The sequence below is a fragment of the Symphodus melops genome, assembly GCF_947650265.1.
Source record: "Symphodus melops genome assembly, chromosome: 18".
In the NCBI taxonomy this organism is placed as follows: Eukaryota; Metazoa; Chordata; class Actinopteri; order Labriformes; family Labridae; genus Symphodus; species Symphodus melops.
Window position 1 is genome coordinate 12139105 of NC_136708.1, and position 20457 is coordinate 12159561.

General features: G+C 41.0%; 2 protein-coding genes across 2 annotated transcripts; one reads left to right on the top strand and one right to left on the bottom strand.

The window, feature by feature from the left end:
* Positions 1-137: 137 nt before the first annotated feature.
* Positions 138-2469, top strand: LOC306839155 (BET1 homolog). The gene is made up of 4 exons (XM_079367682.1): positions 138-342; positions 513-619; positions 827-883; positions 1719-2469. Exons 1-4 carry the CDS (start codon positions 141-143, stop codon positions 1872-1874), a joined length of 522 nt encoding a protein of 173 aa, XP_079223808.1. The 5' UTR covers positions 138-140; the 3' UTR covers positions 1875-2469.
* A 20-nt stretch (positions 2470-2489) lies between these two features.
* On the bottom strand, positions 2490-20159 carry LOC306839154 (putative acyl-CoA dehydrogenase 6). Its single transcript, XM_079367681.1, has 9 exons — positions 19930-20159; positions 13201-13321; positions 7810-7939; positions 6497-6603; positions 6079-6246; positions 5652-5825; positions 5039-5200; positions 3602-3752; positions 2490-2986 (listed from the first exon to the last, which is right to left on the bottom strand). The coding sequence occupies exons 1-9, from the start codon at positions 20128-20130 to the stop codon at positions 2896-2898; spliced, it is 1305 nt and encodes a 434-aa protein (XP_079223807.1). The 5' UTR covers positions 20131-20159; the 3' UTR covers positions 2490-2895.
* Between the last annotated feature and the right edge of the window lie 298 nt (positions 20160-20457).

A 20457-nucleotide genomic window follows, 5' to 3' on the forward strand; every position in this document is an offset into this window, starting at 1 on the left:
TTTTACTAGGTTAAAAGATGAAATAGACACAAGAAGTCCGATTTTTTTTTGTTTATGTTGATTATAACTCATTTTGCACAAGGACAATATTAGGTCTATTGAAACAGCACACACTGGTCTTTGCCTGTAGTTATCTGTGGATGACGTCAGAAAAGGTTTGTCCTCATCGGCTACCGTATGATGTCGTGGCGTTTGCTGACGTTCCCAAACTTGCCCCAGTTAAACGTCAACAGATAACTGTAATATCTTTCGAATTTCGCGTTGACCGTCATACTTTCACGTTATTTCCGCCAGCTGGCTGTTTTTACGTCCAGTCGTTGAAGATGAGGCGCGCCGGTTTGGGTAAGTGACAGACCTGCGTCTTGTTAGCTAGCTAGCGTTAGCTTATTCTGTCACTTCTCTTTTTGTTGTTTACTACAGGCCCATATGTTAGGTTAGTTTCGGGCTTTCACATAATTACGGATATTATAACGACCTAACCTTGTTTTCATCATCATGTACTTCTCTTAAAGGTGAAGGAGGCTCTGGAAATTATGTAGCGAGTGGATACAGTGTGCACGAAGAGGAAAATGAACACTTACAGGAGGCACTGAGGTCTAAAGTCACAGCTTTAAAAAGTGTAAGCACCTTTTTAAACTATTCTCTTTCTACTGTGGAAGACTTATTTGGAAAATGCTTCACTCTAAAGCTGCTTTCATGTCTGCTTTCATGACACCCTTGTTCGTCTTGATATTGTTGGTATCTACTTTTCAGTCATGTTAATGAAATGTCCTAAATGAAGGTGAACCTAAATACTGACATCATGTTTTTAAATTTGATCTCACAGCTGTCTATCGACATTGGGACAGAATTGAAATACCAGAATAAAATGCTGATCGACATGGTGAGTTTCACTTTCTGTAACTGCTCAGTACACACTGACACACTGTGTGTGTGTGTGTGTGTGTGTGTGTGTGTCTTTTAATTCAAATCAAAGTATTCATATAAAAATGTAAAGAACTGAAGCAGAGAGACTTTCACAAGATAAGACTTAAAATGACTAAACAGCACACATGACCTCCTGCCTCTAAAGTCTTATTAAGTTGATATCATAGACTGTAACATGATACGGTTGATGCTCTGACTTTTTAACTTTTTCATGAAACAAACACAAATTCAAACCAATGTCTCTAAATAACAGAAGAAAGTAAAAAAAAAAAAAAAAAAGTAATGTACTATATCTGTAGTGTAATTTTAAATATTCGAGTCGGCCTAGTTGCTGGAGAGGTGTCCTCAGTATTGTCTTGATCCTGGTGCCTCAGCAGCTCTGGTGCTCTCCCTATGATGCAGCCCCACGCTTCAGAAGTTCAAGAAAGTTTTAATAAAAACTTTAGTAATCCCAATGGGTAAATTCTGGTCTTTAATAAAGTAAATACAATATACAGACAGCTCCTCTCATGGGCTTTAAAGAAAACGTAATGTAACGCATCATTACGAGTGTAGTATTCACCATATTTTCTAGTTTGGTAACTTGTAAGTGTGTAAATGTTGCAGCTGGTTGAGAGCAAACTATTTCTGGTGCTGATGAAGTAATAAATATAACTTCAACTCTGTATTTAAATAAGGCTTTGTCCAGACTCCCCCACTGTGCACTGGAAGAGCATTCCTAAGATATTAGTGACACAGTACGTTTGTGTTCGTGGCTGGACTTTACACTGTGAACCTCTTTCTCACACAAGGACTCGGACATGGACTCGACAAGCGGACTGATTGGTGCCACTATCGGCAGAGTGAAGCAGCTGTCCAGAGGCAGTCAGACCAAACTGTTGTGCTACATGCTGCTCTTCTGCTTTTTTGTCTTCTTTGTCCTGTACTGGTTCATCAAGCTGAGGTGATACGAGGAACCTGTACGACTCCACATGGTCCTGTCAAGTCTGCGCCACAGATGCATTTCAAACGAGGCCAACACAATAATAATAATAGTAGTAGTAGTGTGGTTTGCCTTTCAGGCAACCACCCTAATGATGGAAGGCTTGGCAGTGTCTCAGCTTTGCAGATGCCCTGGTCTCTCAAAGATTCCTAAAACAACACCCAAATAAATTAGTAAAAGGAATCACTATTTATTTTTTTTTAAGACCTAAAAAGTACATAAAGGTCTGAGGTGATAATTCACTCTGCAAAGTAGAATCTGGTTTATGCACATCTGAAGGACACAGCCAGAATATGTATGTTCTTGATCTCAGCCCGATTTTTAAATCTAGTGAGAAGATGAGACACTAACATCAACAAGCAGCAGCGGGAGAAGATAGAACTGTGTCCTTAACCTCAGTCATGTGGGCACGATGTAATGTACTTGCTTTAGGGGTTAATAACATGACTTGTCACCCATACAAAAATGACAGGATGAGCAGTGTTCTTCATTGATGTCAGTGTTTTGTTGTAAAAAAATAAAACGTTTTTTAATGTACATAAACTAACCTATGCTCTAAATTGACATTGTTAAGAGTCTGTTTCTTGTAGAGAACATCTTTATATTTTATTAGGTTAAAAGATGAAATAGACACAAGAAGTCCGATTTTTTTTTTTTTTTTTTTTTTTTTTGCTTGATGTTTATTATAACTCATTTTAAAGCACTTCTTTTTTTCTGTCTACTAAAAAATAGGTTATGATTTCATTGGATAAACATTGATTCAATTCAGTCATTACAATTTACACTACACAACATGTATGCAGGCTATTTACATGTCAGATAGAAACAAAACAATCAGACATTATTCTGTGCTTTGAGCAGATCAGAGTGTTCTACTGTCAACAATCAAAGGCTAAAATGAAAAACAATCATATCTGCTGTAGACATTTAACCCTTACAAATATCAGCACTTCAGGTGGATTGTGTTCATCAGGATTGTTATGACATCACTTCTTGGGTAGAGTGTCCATGTACTTAGAGATAATTCCCAGCATGACCTCATCCGCCCCTGCTCCGATGGACATCAACCTGGAATCCCTGTGGAAAGGAGAACAAGTTTTCATCAACTGTTTGTGCTCAATGAGAGCATCCTCGGACTTCTGAAACTCGTGTAAATCTAGCTGCATTTTTTTTGCCCCTTCAGTAGATGTCAGCACAGAGTCAAAATAAGGGTTCAGAGATTCAGAGTGTAACTCATTCTGGTTTGATTTTAAACTACATAACATATGAAAGTGGTATGGCCAACACAACAGGAGACTAAGTCTAATTACATGCTTTTGAGAAATAATGCTATACTACATGCTGGGCTTTAGTGGACGCAATCAATCAATTTGACTCTTTAATTATTAAGGAATCACGTTTAGGCCCTTTTAACCAACCATGTTGCTTCTGCCAACTTATGTGGTTGCCTTTCCCATAGAAACACAAACCCTCACAAAAGTGCATATAATTGCAAACATAAAACAAACGTTGGCTACCAGCCTGGTGTAGTGAGTGATGCCGCTGTGTCATGGTTATGTTGATTTTATTTAGAGTGCAGAGGGAAAAACATTGACAAACCTGGTCCTAGAGTACGAGTTAGAAATTAATGTGGTTCTTTATAAAAAAAGAAAAAAAAGAAAACCAAAGAGTGTTGGTTCTTGACCAGTTTACCTGTAGAATCTGCTGACCAGCACGTCACTGGTGAAGCCCATTCCTCCCCAATACTGCAGACAGCTGTCACTCAGCTCCCTGGCCAGGCGGCCTCCCTTTAGTTTGGCCATGGATGCCAGCATGGTCACGTCATTGCCTTTAATGTACAACGCTGCAGGAAAAAAAATGTTAGACTGAAAAATGTCTACAGTGTCTACTATAGATTAAAAAAATGGGATAAGAGAATGTGAAGAAAAACAAAGTTGATAAACAAATGGGATTCTGTGTCAGATTTCCCGAAAGCTGGATCTGGTTCTGTACTTTTTCCTAATCGGACCTTTTCCCAGTGAAACTGATCAATGCCTTCATTGTAGGTATCCTCCAGAGGAACATGTGTGGGCTGCATGATTTTCCTGTTTCAGTGTGTGAAAAAGTTTCCTGTGTGTTTGTGTGTGTCTACCTGGGCCAAACACATGCAAAAAGCTTTGATCTGTTTCTGGGCAAGCAGATCTGGCTTGAACTAGTACCAGCTAGATGAGTTCATTTAAAGCTTCAAGTGTTGTAAACAACGAGAAAATCACAAAGCCTTGGATGGCTGCCCGACAGATGCTTCCACATATTTGTATGAAAACACTGCGGCATAGAGGGTTTTCTTGGGGATGAACTGGGTGTGTGCCAGTTTGTCAGGTGGCCATGACTGAGGGATTTAACGTCATGTAAACGCACAGACAAACAACAGCTTTGGTCAAGCAGTTGGGGACATGTTTGTAAAGTCTTCTGTCTGCCTTTTTCAGAGTATCAGCACATAAAAATAGAAAATAGGCTTTTTACCCACGATTTGAGAAGGAAATACGGGTTAAAATGAATCAAAACGTAAAGATAAAATTACATGAAAACAGAAGACTATGTTAGCATGAATTACATTTATGATTATCAGTTTCAGACATCCACCAACTAGTTTCTTGTGCAGCTTTACAAAACTAGAAGGAGGCATTTTGAATGCCAAAGCGATCAATTAAAATACTCCATCTGTAGAAAGGCAGCCTCAGTGTTGTTCACTGTTAGCTTAAAGCTCCCACATAACTCTTCTCAACCTGCTGTAACTGACATGAATAAATAACCCACTCAAGGCTGGTTTGGCATTCACATCATTCGTGCAGAGTTGAGTCAAATGTGTCCTTAGTTACACAGGCCTTCGTCTTATCAGAGGAAACATTTACAAGGACAGCTGCATGAATTCATGGGCGTGATTTCCTTTATATTAAGTCAGTGTACACTGAAGAAACAAATGGTCATTCTGGGTTTCAGGGGTATTGTTCATTATCTGGAGGAAAATATGGAATATGTTGATGTTGCACATACAGTATGTACAAAATGAAAACATTCATTTTTCCCACTGATGTGAGAGGCTGTGATGGTCCCAATATTACAGCCCCTGAATCTCTAAAGTGAGCTCACCTGTTGCACGGTGGAGGAGGGAGCGGAGCAACTCGACCTCCGTCTGCAGCTCCGCCAGCCTGAAGTGAACCGCCTGGTGGTAGAGGACGGGCTGCTTGAAGATCTTCCGCTGTCGCGTGTACCGGATCGTTTCCTGAATGATGATGTCCATCGTGCTTAGGACTGTAGGTGTTCAGAGACAGAGACAGGAAGTGAGCCCATTTTACCTCTGCTGGATCTGCAGTAATAGTTCTGTGGTTTGCGATGATGTTAATGGTCACCTGTTGATTCTCTTTCATGGCAGTAAGAGCTTTATACACGTTTTTAAGTGCTGGATGTTTGAGTCTGAGAGTCACGGTGTGATTCCTAAGAGTTTACGGGGTCAGGCAGACTAATGCATCATTGTTCAGTATAGTTTCACTTTTACTACATGGTTAGTCTGAAGCTCTCTGACTTGTGACTCAAAATGAAAAGTAAACAACTAGTTTACAGAAGATTAATGGCTTGACCTATGCGACCTGCTAACTCCCTAATTAATAAAAATACAACCATAACACTATCAAGCTCTTTCAAAGAACAGGGAGGACTTCATCGTCAGACGTGGGAGACGGAGCTGTTGGAAAAGCTCACTCACTATTGGCCACAGCCCAGAGCCTCTCTTCCTGGAACTGAAGCATCTGATAGGTGAAGCCCATGCCTTCCTGGCCGATGATGTTCTTGGTGGGAACACGGACGTCATCGAAGAACACTTCAGCTGTGTCCGATGACCACATGCCCAACTTGTCAATCTTGCGGGCGATTTGTATCCCTACGAAAAGGCGAAAATTAACGTCATCAAAGCAAAAGGGTCAACAGATGTACAAACATGACGGTTGCAGGGTCGGATGTTCATGGAGATAATGTAGGAAGTTGAAATTTGAAAACACAGAACCTTCAACATAAGGTCAATTTTTTTGTCCCAGGTGAAAGAAAAACACATTTTTCAGCCAAATATGTTTGTCCAATTAAAATGCCGAATGCTTTGCTGTGCTAGTATTCATGCTACAATATCTGACTCGTACCAGGCAGGTTCATGGGCACACAGATGAGAGATTTGTTCCTGTGTGGAGGCCCGTCACTGGTGTTGGCGAGAAGACACATCCAGTCAGCCTGGGTGCCGTTCGTAGTCCACATCTTCCCCCCGTTAATCACATATTCATCCCCTTTCCTCACAGCCTTGGTCATGATACCTGAATGAACATGTGGATAGAGACAGGGGGGAACATTTTGCAGAGGGGGGGGGGTGTAAGGACTGACGGTTAAAAAAGTTTCACAGAACATTTCACAGTTTTCAATCAAGAGACATGCATGAATTTTTACGTCATATTAAATGTCAAATGCCCAATGCTGCTCAATCATTGTCACAGTGTTTGTGAATGGAAAAAAAAAAGGAAATGGTCTGATAATAAATGACCAGAAGATGATGAAGGAGAGACACACTTGAGACATCCGAGCCGGCTCCGACTTCACTAACACCCAGACAGGCCACTTTGTCTCCCATGATGGAGGGGAGGAGGTATTCCTTCTTTAATTCAGTCGATCCAAACCTGCACACAGAGACACATGCATACACAAATGTGTCCTCAGCTGATTCCAATGCTTTCTCAATTCAAATTCTGCTTTTTGATAAAAACTCTCCAACTGTATGTTCTATGGCTGTGTGCTTAAAAATAATACTGAGATATCGAGGCAAAAGCATTTCAAGTGGACCAGCCCCCCACCCCTTTGCTGTTGTCTCGGCACTAAGAACTCGTTGCAGGCTCGAGTAGATCCTCTAATTAAGCTCTGGAGACTCCAACTGTCTATTCCACTGAATTTGTCTCTTGTCATCACCAGATGTTTCCAAGCAAACAAATATCACACAACCAGCCAAGGCCCTGCATGGGTGAGACAAATATTACCACAGATATTTGAAACCCATACCCTCGAAGAGTGTCGCTTAGATAAAAGAATATTTGTAGCACAACAGCAATATAAAAGAAGATCCAGCAAAGATTTGGCCTTAAAATGTCATTTAAAGACTTCAGTTTTAAGGAGAATGAACAATATGTGACAGGTTGTTTAGCCGGGTCAGTTTAAACTATTAACACATACTTATAATTTAGCCAAAAAATAGCGCAACAATTAGAGGTAGGGCCCGACTGATGCTGGATTTTTTGGGGACCATACTGATGTCACTATTGGGGAGAGAAAAATCAGATTCATCGATATCGGCCGATATCTACATTGGCTCTATCTTCCATTTATAGATATAGATTTATTGCATTGGTCGCTCAAATGGGGATGAAAATACACTTAAGGTGCCACATGAGAGCTGGACTAAGATGATGCCAGAAATACTGCTGTTTCGGTTTTTCAAACTGTTTGGACATGGTTTGTTTTAAGAGCTCATTCTTCCATGACAGCACACTAATCTGAGGCTTCGCAGAGCCACAGTAGTAGTCAGGAGAGGCTCCAGAAGCAACCTCTTACCAGCTCATAATGAAATCCATCACTATAGGATCACATGGTGTCCAGCTCTGACACAAGTGGCTTTACTGGTGATGTGAAAAGGAAAAAAAATAAAAAAAATAAAAAAATCACACAAAGCAGACAGTGTTGCCTGAGCCATCCACTCGTTGTTGTCTTTCTGATAAGAGAAGGGGAAATGCACTTGTGTGTCATCAACTATTACAAAGAAGTGAAAACTTTTCAACTCCCAGCAGATTCTCGCAACAAATCCGATAATGCTGTTATGCTTTCTGTTACGTTACCTGGCCAGTGCTGGAGTAGCCATGTCAGTCTGGACACCGATTGCCATGGGGACGCCTCCACAGCGGATGTTTCCCAGCTCCTCGGACACAGCGACACTGTAGCTGAAGTCCAGACCCAGGCCTCCATACTCTGCATGGGACAAAAAACACACGCTCCTTTAAGTACTGATAACAGTTGAGGCCGACTGTACACCGCGTGGATTTGGTGTATGGGTAATAGTTTTCATAATATTTGACTTTTGAGTTGAAAGAGGAGGAAGAAAAGGTTGAATAATGCCACTTTGGATATATAAACTCCATCACTAAGTAAGTCACGTTTAAACCATCCTCACACTCGCCTTTCCCCATTTCCTGTTATCTCTGTAATACAATCCTTTCCTTACATGTTCCTGCACGCACACACACCCACACGCGCACACACACACACACACACACACACTCGTTTATGTGCATAATAATCCAAACTGATCCGTCGTTAATGGAGCATGCACTCTAATTAATTACAGGATGTTATCATTAATTGTGCTATCTGTCATTATGTGCAGAAAGTACTGTAGAGCGAGAAGCAGCAGCAGCAGCACACTGCAGATAAGTGTCACTGTCATCTCAGTGTCATCCCATCCTGTCCGTGCAGAATAACAATCTTGATTTTTCATATTTGAAAAAAAAAAAAAAAAAAAAAAAAAAAACATTGACGAAAAAATTGATGTCATTTTCCTGAATTCTTGAAGTGGACACGTTGGCAAAGACCCCGGGTCCTTAATGGAGTGGAGGAGTGTTATACAAACTATGTTTTAAATACCACTTTGTGACAGTTATCCTCATTACGTTTCATTACATCTTTTGCCTTTCATCATCAGCTGCACCATCTGCTCAGAAATGAATAGCCTTCCTTTCATGCTAATAAACGTAACGCTAAAGGCCAATTTCCTGTGCGCTGCTTGTAAAATAAGATCTCTAATGCACTCGCTTTCATATGAAATTTCTCTCAAGTTGTTTGTGGTAAACACACAAACAGCTCTTAGAGAAGCTCTTAAAGTTCAGCATCATGTTTCTACACTTTCTGAAAATGACAGAAAATCCTCTCATGCTCATGTAGCTAACGCGACAGGTCATACGTTCAGTTAAGAAACATGAATTGATGATAATGCCGGCTGATCAAAAAAAAAAACACTGACTCAAATAACTTATGGCTGGGTGATGGATCCCAGAAGTGACTGATAATGACTAATCATTCATCGATTTATCACAAGGAGGCCTGCAAATGCAAGCTAAGTGGATTCATATCGCCTGTTCAGCTAGTTATTGAATGATTGAGGGCACAGTCAGGTGTCTGTCAGTGAAAGAGAGCGAGACCAATAAACTGGGACAAAGAACTCTGGAGATATAGTGGGGCATGCAAACAAGAGAGCAGGGGAGCCAAATGAGAGGAAACAGGTGCAGCTGTGCAGCGATAAGTCTCTGAACGCTGGAAACCCTGCCGGGGATACTGTGGACGAAGGGGAAGCGCTGAGGTTTATCCCACTTTAAGCAAAACAGCAGGCCGTCTGGTTGAACAAGCAAGCTGGAGAAAAAAAACAAACACAATTCTGTCACAAATGTCCGTCCGATGCCCATATGGTTCCTCTTGAAACACCAGATGTTCCTGGGTGTTGGTTCTCATTAGGTGGCGCTCCATTCGAAACAGAGGAGAATTTAAAGGTGCAGAAAACAGCACTCGGCACATCCAAGAAAGTAACACTACTTCCTCTTCTAAATCCTTTCTGTGGTTCATGTGCACGAAAACATGAGTGACCTTTTTCTGAAACTATGAAAACACGAGAACCAGGGTTATCGCTCATTTCCATGACGATACTCTAACAATCATGACAAACAGACACACGTAACTGCGCTATTATTCAACCTTGTCAGGCATGCATCACCATGGTAGCATGACGCACTATACAGCTTCAAAAGCCAGTGTTAAATGTTTTTGAATTGATCACAGTGCTACTAAAAAAGAAAACAGCCTTGACACCCAAGTTTCTCCTCGTGGAACTTATTTAAAAAAAAAAGAAAAAAAAGTTCAGTAAAAAAAGGGAGAGCTGTGCTGGCGCCCAGGCAGGATGGGAGAGACAGGTCGTCTCGTTGCCGTTGTGTGCAGTCCACGCACCTCGCTCTGAACGCCGATGGAAACAGGGCAGGGAGCCAAGGGTTGTCCCTGTCTTCTCCCTGAAAATGTCTGCCTTAGCAAAACTTCCTGTTCTCATGTTTTGAGAGTTAATAAAGCGTTTCCTCGGACACGGAAAAAAAAGAGTGGTAAAAAAACTAAGTGTTGAGAATTCTTGCTCTCAGAGGACTAAATAGAGGGATATGCAGGATGGCTCCAAGAGATGTCAACAGGAGAAGCGTTCACTATGGTGCCAGCTTAAGGGCATCCCGCCATTTAAGGTTAATACCCTGGAATAAATCTGTTAAAATACCAGTAAGTCCTTAGTTTCCTTGAATCATAAATCATCGCTGCTATTGGAGAAGCACAGCATAGGAACATGAATAACAAATAGGACTGAATCCTGTTAGTGACATACTTTGTTCTCAGATTTCGGGCGGCAGTAGCTCAGTCCCTTGGGTTGAGAGTTTAAGGGTCACAGGTACAGACCAAAATACCGGTGTGTTCTGGTGGCTGGAGAGGTGCCAGGGCACTTTCCAAGTACTGCCGAGGTGTTCCTGAGCAAGGCACCGTACCCCCAACTACCCTTGTGCAACCCCCGTCTGTAGCTCTGACCTATCTCCTCTCATGCATGTCCATAAATAGGTAGGTGTGTTATTCAGGTCTGTGTGAGAGAAGCACGTCTCTCACTATCAGAGCGTGAAGCAGCTTTTCCCTCAGGGATTAGTGAAGTGTTTCAAAATCATAAAGTTCTTATTTCCATGCCTACATTGATGCTTATGTTTAAAAGCAAGAAGTAAGAGTTGATGAGAAATGTTCACATGCTTGAGTTGGTTTCTGATAAAGGCCAAGCACCGCTCAGAATCCACCTGATGAATCATTTCTTCAGTGTGCAGACCCCTAAATCCCTATTCCCATCTCTGTAATCCAAGCCTGTAAATCAATTAACCCAGAATGCTCGGCGAGCCTGCTTCATTAGTCAGCGCTGCAGCAAAGGGATGATGTTGTTTATTCAAACTGCACACTCTTCTAAAAAAAACCCATATATTATCAATGCAACTTTGTTTTTTCTTCCCGATGCAACTATTAGACCAGTGTTCCGTTAGGGTCGTTTCTGCAGTCGAAGTCTAATCATATCATCGCGATGCAGACTGTGGATTATTATACGATTTATTTCAGCCGAGGTCAGACGACACTGCAAAAGAACACAATCATCGGCAATCGCTAACTGACCGAGTTTCTCTCTTAACAAATGTGCTTCGAAGCCGCTAGAAGGTACAGCCTACACAATCTAAACTATTTGGCTTCATCTCTCTAAGACGAGAAAGAAGACATCCGCTCGGCTCGTAAATGTCAGACACATACATTTCATTCTTTGCAAACCCTCTCTTACAACAGACTGTTGGCTCCAATCCACATCTAACTCTGCGGCTGCGAGATATTCTACCAAGATACACAGCTAGTCGCGCCGAGAGGAGTTACTTTTACAGTAGATGGTGAACAGATTTAAAATCACAAAGTTACTGAAATGAACAAATTCATGGAACGAGCAGTCAACGGCCTTTTTGAACGCAGAACGCTTCAATGTTTTCTTACTTCTAGAGGGGGAGTCCTCCTGCTCCTCCTCTCTAATCCTGTCAACTAATGCTCGGGTCTTGTGTACTCAGCACATTTTAATCCCCTTGCCCTCCCTCTTCTTTGCCCTATCGGCCTAATGTTGAATCCTCTGCACTCAGCTGTATGTCCGACACGATCATTATTGTTAATCCAATTATTTTGTTTGCATAAATCTTGTTAATTATCTTTATATATATATATATATATATATATATATATATATATTAAAAAAAAAAAGAGAAGTAGCTTTGTCTTCCAGAGAAATGACTCTTCTGAAAATCTTCAGATCACAGCAGGCTCATTGTCAAACCCAACCCACAATCCTCCTCACACATCCCGCTGAATTACACGAAAAGACCCAAACTATGTGATGATCTTTTACTATACAGTACTGCAACCTCCCTCCTCCTCCTCCTCCTCCTCCTCCTAACCCAGCAGCGACACAGCTGGGTACACATCTGGAAATAGGATGCACTGTAGCAGACAGCTGTTGCGGCATGTTGATTCGACACCAGCACCCGTCATCACAGTGGGAACATTTCTACTCCAGACACACTGAAATGTTTGGCTGTCAGACAAAAAAAGAAAAGAATAATGAATGGAAAGTGAACTCGGCTGTGAAGACCACATGCCAAATGCTCTTTGAAGCATTAATGGTCAAACCAAACTCACAGTGAAAGACTCCTGCTCCCAAACAGTGCATATTTGAAACCAGTTTTCCTCGATTTAGGCAAATTGCAACCACCACGTCAATAATTATTCCGTGGAATTGTTATTCATGTGTGCTCTCGGATTTTAAAACGAAATCCCTTAAAGCTGTATCTATGTTTTGCCAAAGCCTTTTCATTCCCAGATATGTCACACATCTATCATGAGATTTTTGCAATAGTAACAGAAACAGCACGAAGGCTGAGGAACAGGAGGGTATATGGATTACCAACTTTATTTCCAAGGAATACAAATGAATGAAGCGTTTGACAGAAAATCATTCAAAACACTCCCTGAGCCATTTATGTGTAATGGACACATCGTTTCAGTAAAACATCTTTGGGGTTTTAAGTGTTTCTTGTACCTTTATGCTCCATACTCCAGATCATTTCCAAACAGTGTTTAGGATGTTCAGGTCCCGAAATGTGTTCGCTTTCTTTACCAACTCCACACGCCAGGATCTTGTCGATGTGGCGGATGTGGCTCAGTGGTAGAGTTGATTGTCTCTCAACCGGCAGGTCGAAGGTCGCTTGATCCCCGCCCCCCCCCTGCTTCACTGCCACATGTGGACATACCCTTGGGCAAGATCTGTAACCCTGGGTTGCTCATGCTGCTTCGTCAATGCGGGTGAGTGTGTGTGAATGGAATAAGATAACACTGACGGACTCTTTACATAGCAGCCTCTGCCATTAGTGTGTAATTTCATTTGAGTCATAAAATGTTCTTTTATCCCCGGGGGGGGAATTCAAGGGTAGTTGAGACCTGCGGTGTAAAAACGCTTTGAGGTGTAGCATAATACTGTACACGCTCCAGTCCATTTACTGGTTGTTAAATATGAAATGACCATGGTACTGCCCCACCCTAAATTATATAAAATTCAGTGTTGTTGTTTTTTTTTTATACTTGTTTTCTCTTACCGACTGGTTTGTTGACTCCAAGAAAACCGGCACTTCCTAAGATCTTGAAGACTTTGTGGGCAGGAAACTTCCCTTCTGCTTCCCACTGATCCACATGAGGGTTGATCTCCTGGTCGATGATCTGCAGTGCACACACAACAGGGGAGAAATACTAAACGTTCAGGATTTGACTAACAACAGTGGGATGGACATCCTCTTTATTACACATCAGCTTTAAACATAACTGTTGCATGTGCTTCCATGATTCTCTGCAAACATGCACTATTGATCATTTGGCCTGAACAAGAATAGCACCCCTGCTGTTCCGTCTCTTGCTTCATGAGTCACAACAGATTCATGCATTATAATGAGTTTAAAAAAAACAAACAGTTATTGTTATAGCAACATGGGTTCCCTGCTGTGCAGTGCACATCCCTACTTAAGTCTATGCAATCTATCTGTAACAGACAGCAAGATAAGGTATTACATGTCAATGAATAGAAAGCAGGCTGGGAAGAATATTACACACAGTCAATCTACAATGATGACAGAGACATACTCTGACAGCACAAATGGCACCTTCTTCCAATTATTTGTGCGTTATCAGTCCCCAACTGATAACCAAGGCTTGGCTCAGGACATACAATATGACAAGCTGCATGCTCTTGGAAAAACATAGGATCACTGCCTCCACAGTTATAGGATCCTTCCCTCTCTGTCCATTCATTTCCCCTCCATTTAACTCTATTCAACCTGCCAGGACACAGATGTGAGATGCATCGCAGTCACAGGTGGGTTTTCACTTCCTCAGCCTTCACATTGACACCAACTTGAAGGGTATAGCTCATGGCTAACTGGTTCTCGATTTTAGTGGACAAACTGTAGGAAATTCTGGCTTCGTGTAACCACGGCTATTGTGTTCAAATGTTTGCATGCGGAAGGAAAAGCACAGCATGTGGGGAAAAAAAAGTTTCTTGCATTTATTGCATTTGAGGCTTCGGCAACGTCTTAACCGCAAGTATTTATTGTGATGTCAATGAAGTGCATGGCGTGGCATCACTAATTGTATGGGAAGTTGGTCTTCGACCGTTCCTTTTCAAGATATCAATATTTCAGTCGATCAATATTTCGATCCGATTAGGGATTGAACTCTTGTGGGATGGCCAAAAACCTACTTTATGTCTCAGTAAACCTAACATTTGACTACTGACTTATTTATGCCATCAGTGCTGTCTTCAGACCAAGTGAGCGTCTGTGCCAAATTCTGGAGCCACAGACGAAGGACAGACGATCCAAAACGCTTAATTCCTCCAGCCTGGGCTTCAATCCCAATCTGTGTCAATCTGGAGCACAAATACAAGATGATAACAGAATTCTGTGGTGCTGCTGGTACCACATGATTATACACGGCAGTTGTCCAACCCAACTTAAAGTGCAAATTACACTACGGGACGGGGATTTAGGTTTTTTGAGGGATGATACTGATATTTCAAATGGAAGCTCTTGGTCACAAACATAGTGCTGATAATCCACATCTTCGCATCCAACCATCCAAATGCCAATATCAAAACGACTTCTGTGGTTCCTCCAATGTTTCATTCTTGCCAGGGAAGTAAAAAAAAAAAAAAAAAGTATTATTTCGAACAGCATGCAAAAACAAAGCTTGGTAGTTAACCCCTATTAAAGGCATTTCTTCTGGGTTAGCAGTCGATCCATCTAGAAAGCCACAAAGCCGCAGATACAAGACTGTTGAAAAATGACGGACGCCTACATTATATGCTTGAAGAGTGGAGTCGAAAAAACAGCAGCTGTCGTCATGGAATATCCTCAATTATATCAAAAATGGACAAGAACTGGTTGGAAAAGAATCTTATTTTAAGACCTTTTACAAATATTTCCCTGTACCATCTTTGTGTTCATTTGAATCAGAACTAAACATTGATGGATTTAGAACGGTGGAACACATTGGTTTGTGTTGTTCACAATATGCTTCAACAAAACAATCACCTTTTGTTGTTTCGCGAAACCAAACTCTGACTGTTTTTTTTTTTTTTGCCTTCTCAGTGTATATCACTAGTGCCTGGTTTGGTGAGTCAGGACCGTCATGTCTGTAGGCTGTAGAGTCGGATTGTAGCCTGGCTTTGAAATCGACTTTGGAATGAGTGAACTTTGGTATGGTGACTCATTCTGAGCACCTGGAAGTGGTCCACAGCTGGAGAAGCACTTATGAATGAACAATCGATTGAAACGTGTTATCTTTTGTGGGAACTCAAGCTGCTTCAACAGAGAATTGGATGTCGATCCAAAGTGTGGGTTACGGTACAATGTGGTATTTTACTTTTTGAAGATTCCACCTCAGATGCAGGCATTGTTAACAGAAGTGTTTGACTGCAGGAAACCAACAACAATTTCATGTTTGGTGATGTTCATGCCTTTTCCACCATATAAAATACACAGTTATGTGATGGGCCTTTCCTTCATAAAAGCTTTTTACATTAGACTGTCCTTCACAAAATATAATAAACAGCTAGAGCTGGACTGCTTTGTACAGCATAACCTTTATAATAGACCATGACAATGGACCAATGACAGCCTGCCTCATAATGTGTTTCTCTATTCAGCACAATAGGCTCTAAATGGTGGGTAAAAGCAATTAAAATAAAAAGATTCAAATAAAAGAGATATTTATTGGTAATAAGAAACATTAAAGCCTCCAGGAATGAAACACATTAAATGAATCATGTGAAAAAATGTGCATTGTGAAGAATAAACCCGACTGGATTATGCTTGTGTGGGTTTCATGTGGGTTTGATTGAAGAGTGAAAAAACAAGCAGCATTGAGTTGGAGAGGGCCGGTGTTTTACCATTCACACTAAAAAAAAACAACAAAAGAGCCGAAGAAGAATTCACAGGATTGCGAAAAGTGATGCACACTCATTTTGTCCTTCCAAAACAAACAAACCCAAACCAGCCGACCGCTCAACCGGCCAATAAAAACACACGGGCTGAGAGATATTTGAAAACAAAGCAGATGACATAGACATCGTGTTTTAGGGGTTCAATGCTTGATACAAAAAAAAAACAGGCACTACTTTCTTCAGAAATAAAGAGGGGAAATTTGGACCTGACTCAAGATCAGCTTCATTTAGAGCCAACTCCCGAACAAAAAAGACCCAGTACCAGTCCCCTTTCACCTGGAATAAACTGGTTTCTGTTTAAAGTTCAGATCCTGTGGAGGGAAGGGGAGGGACGATATTATTGAAAGCAGAAGCAGAAAGGTCAACAGGGGAGGGATTCTACATGTCATCACAAAGGCTGTTGTAGACTTTCTGTGTTGCATACCAGAAACCTTTCACATCACCAAACTGTCAAGTAGTACAACATGGTCAAGAACATCGCATTTATCAGGTCTTACAAAATGTCCAGACTGGAGTGTCTGAGCTTTACACAACTCACTGCGGATACTTAGCTTCTCTATTACCAATATGTAACTTTGACACATGGCATTTAAAACAGGTACTACATTAAAGAACAAGTGAGAGTGAATGGATTTTATTGGATTACATGTGTTCCCAACCACAATATCTGGTTTCCATTCACGTCCTTAGATTTGTAAATATATGGACAAACTAGTGTCGTACGCGAGGAATCTTTACACATGAATAGACACCTGATAGACGCTACATGAAGCCACTGGGAAGAGACTCATTTTGTCCATTAAACAAACTGATAAAGACGATGACTGGATTTCAAATTAAAACTGTCAAACCTGAATATTACATATCAAACCGATGGAGACTGAAAGCATTTTAGCAGATTAACACTACTCAGACCACAAAGACTTAATACCGCGTAAAGGTTTATTTTCAAGACTACAAACTTGCTTTACAATCAACATCTGCAACCGACTCGAGAAAACAGCATGCTAGCTAGTAAGCAGTTTTAATAGATATGTTAGCACAATGCCGTACGGCGAGGTCTCACCAAAAATTACATTTGTTTTGCACATTTCAGACCAAATTATTTCGGAGGGGAGGACTTCAGCAGGCACAAAAGATATCAAGCAGATGACATGCCTCCGTACTAGGGCTGGAAATCTTGGTGTCTCACGACTTGATTTCGATTATTGGGGTCGCGATTCCATTCAAACTCGATTCTCAATTCAAATCGATGAATTAGTTCATACTTCAGGATCTGCCCCAGTCATCTGTGGTACAGGTTGAATTTCTTGTTGCTCTCTATTGGGCGTTTTACGGAGTTAAAGATCTAGCCTTAAAACTGAGCAGGGAGCGACTGATTGAAAATCGATTTTTGGAATCCATCAATTTTTTTCTCCCCACCCCTACTCCGTACTGCCTCACCTACAGTATACTTTAGACATAGTGTCAAATCTGCATGAAAGTAGTTGGCACCACCAGGAGAAGACTCATCCTGAAAATCAACTGACGGCAAAATAGACGTAACTGTTTTCCATGTCGGCATTCACATTTTAGAACAAACACTTCCCATAATACTAAAAACTAATCTCTTACTAGAACTTACAGTCAGTGTGAACAACAGTGTTACTTAAAAAGGCCACACGTGGGCTGTAAGGTGACAGAACACCCAGTGTGAAACTATGGGAGGCTGAACACGAGGAGACGGTTCCTCTTCTTGATTTAAGACATCAGATGACCTTCATTACACACACACACACACACACACACACACACACACACACACACACACACACACACACACACACACACACACACACACACACACACACACACACACACACACACACAATCCATGTATGGTTCAGAGGTTTGTATATGTGGGAGAATGTGTGACTAATGTATTTGCAGAGGAAGTAGTTGTCTCAATTGTACCCGCGCACAAATACCACACACACACATTGACAACAGTCTAACATAGTCCTAACCCTCCGCCAGTAACAGAAAGTTTGTAGTGGAAACATTGGCACGATGCACACCTGACCTTGACGCCCACCAAAGGATTTCCTATAACCCCCTTTTGTGTACAAACTACCCTACAGTCAATTCTTTTAATAAACCAAACTGCCTCGAATTCCCTTTCCTGCATTGCCAACATATTGTTCTGCATTTCCTTTTCCCATTTACCTCCTTCCCATTATTCCCAGTGCTGGTTTATTTTCAACCTTCTGGCATCCTTTTCCAGGTTTAGTCACACGACTAGCTCTCTCCCTCCCCGCCTCTTACCGCAACATCTCTGCCTTAAATTAGGCCCTGGTTGTTATTTTCAGTGTCTGTCTCCAACCACTGTCTACTGACAGACATTCAAAGTGAGTCAAGCTGATTACTAATGCTCCCTCAGATTTTTTTATGTCTATAATTTGCAGCCACTGATATGTGGCTGTTCAAATATTAAGCTCTGCTTATCAGATAGCCTTGACTGGAGAAAAATGAGGAGAAGCAGATTTAGATTGGACGGGAGCAGTAGGGTAAAAAGAGAATATTGAAGAGCTGTTTGAGTGACATTGTTCATCGATGGGCATTGGGTTATTTTAAGTTAATTTATGTTTGATAATCTGCCTTTTCTTCTATGCTTTTGGGATTGATTGAGAAAGCTAACTAGTTTAAAAGTATGAAGACCAAGCAACAGATCATCTGCACACCAACATATTTCAGGATTTTGTTGAGCAGGTTCCTGAAAATCAGACTAAAGATAATGTGACTAATCCTCTTCCATACCACATATGATTCACTTCTGACTAGTTTAATAAATGAGGCCAATAGTATGTGTGGTTACAAAACCACTTTTCCCTTCAACATACTTTCTGATATCTAAACATGAGTATTGGCTGATACAAAGTAAAATACTAATTTAATTAAATTATAAAAAGTATTTAAGCGTAAAACATTATTTGCTAACATTTGGATTACATTCCAATCCGCCAGTACAGCGCGTACGTTTGCTAGAAAAAGAGCCATTGCCTTGTAATGGATGTGAGGTAGTGTGATCGGGTTTTAGAATCAAACGGCTCTGCAAAATGTTTGCTCAATTTTGCTATTAAAGATTCTTTACTTCTCTAAAAAAGGACTTTGCCAAATATTTGGGTAATAATTTGATCTTTCTTAGCTCGACTACCCATCTCAACCTCTAAAAGCTTTGATCTACTTAACACACAATCCCTGCAGTTCTCATAAATATTGATAATGTTCCAGTGGTCTTACTAAATGCCACCATGCATCCAGACCTGTCAGTCAAACAATGATTTTTGTTTTATACAGCTGCAAAAATAATTTTAAAAGATTGAGCAATGTTTTAACCGTAGTGTTAAACTATTGAAAGGATGGAGTCATGTAAACACCCAGGAGAGTGTGTTTACATTTTTTAAATCATGCATCCTGACACTCCTGCCATAACATCCTTTGTTAGTAAACCAAGAGAAGCAGATACCAAACAGGCGTCTGCCTAATCTATGTTAAAATAATGTCCATCTTGAAGGTAGGTGGTTCGCTCCTTATTAATAAAGTTTTAATACAGAGAGGTGACTACAGACTCAGACAGAGCAACTTCATAACAAGCTAGCTCAGTGACCTCTCACCCACTTCCATTACACTGCCAGAATAATGCTTATAATGGTTACATTATTATTGAATAACTGCTGTTATCTCCAAGTACACATGGGTATTAAAATGGGAAACTGCCATTTACTTATCAAAGAAAGAAGCGACCCTGTTTTAAAGGTTTAAAATCATGCCTGCTAATGTTGTGCTAGCATACCTTTTTGAGGGACTCCTTTAATGCAAAGTGCTCTTGTGTGTAGATTAAATGGTCAGCTGCGGTCTCTGGGCTACTGGACGACTCGGGTTTAGATGACACATTTTCAGACAAAGATCGGACACCAATATATGTGTTAAACTTGAACAAATTACGGCTGCTGACTAGCAGGTTTAAACGCAGGGCTCCTTCGCGCAGCGCCATCTCTGTTGACAGCCGCCTGAGAGCGCATGCGCAGACTTTGACTGCTGCGCTGGGTTAAAGGTAGGGGATGTTCCCGAGATTAAAAAAAAAAAAACTTGTGGGAAATTTTACTTTAACAGGCAACGTTTGTTTTATGGCCGGGTTCAGGATTTTGGAGAAATACCACAGTAAAGATAAATAAGCCCACACTTTCAATATGACAGCAGTTTAATCAGTGTTTCTGTTCTCAAAGGGGTCAATGTCCTTCAAAACTTCCCCTGATAAGTGTTAATTAAAGAACCTCTTGAACCTCTTGAGCATATTTGTTGTTCACATTTTTGCTACATT

Excerpts from the sequence above, each read along its gene's own strand:
- LOC306839155 (XM_079367682.1), top strand. The coding sequence starts at position 141 with ATGACGTCAGAAAAGGTTTGTCCTCATCGGCTACCGTATGATGTCGTG. Across the intron at positions 343-512 it reads GATGAGGCGCGCCGGTTTGG|GTGAAGGAGGCTCTGGAAAT; the intron begins GTAAGTGACAGA and ends CTTCTCTTAAAG. Across the intron at positions 620-826 it reads AAGTCACAGCTTTAAAAAGT|CTGTCTATCGACATTGGGAC; the intron begins GTAAGCACCTTT and ends TTGATCTCACAG.
- LOC306839154 (XM_079367681.1), bottom strand. The coding sequence starts at position 20,130 with ATGGCGCTGCGCGAAGGAGCCCTGCGTTTAAACCTGCTAGTCAGCAGC. Across the intron at positions 5,826-6,078 it reads TGTGCCCATGAACCTGCCTG|GGATACAAATCGCCCGCAAG; the intron begins GTACGAGTCAGA and ends GCCTTTTCGTAG. Across the intron at positions 5,201-5,651 it reads GCTCTGGGCTGTGGCCAATA|TCCTAAGCACGATGGACATC; the intron begins GTGAGTGAGCTT and ends GAACACCTACAG.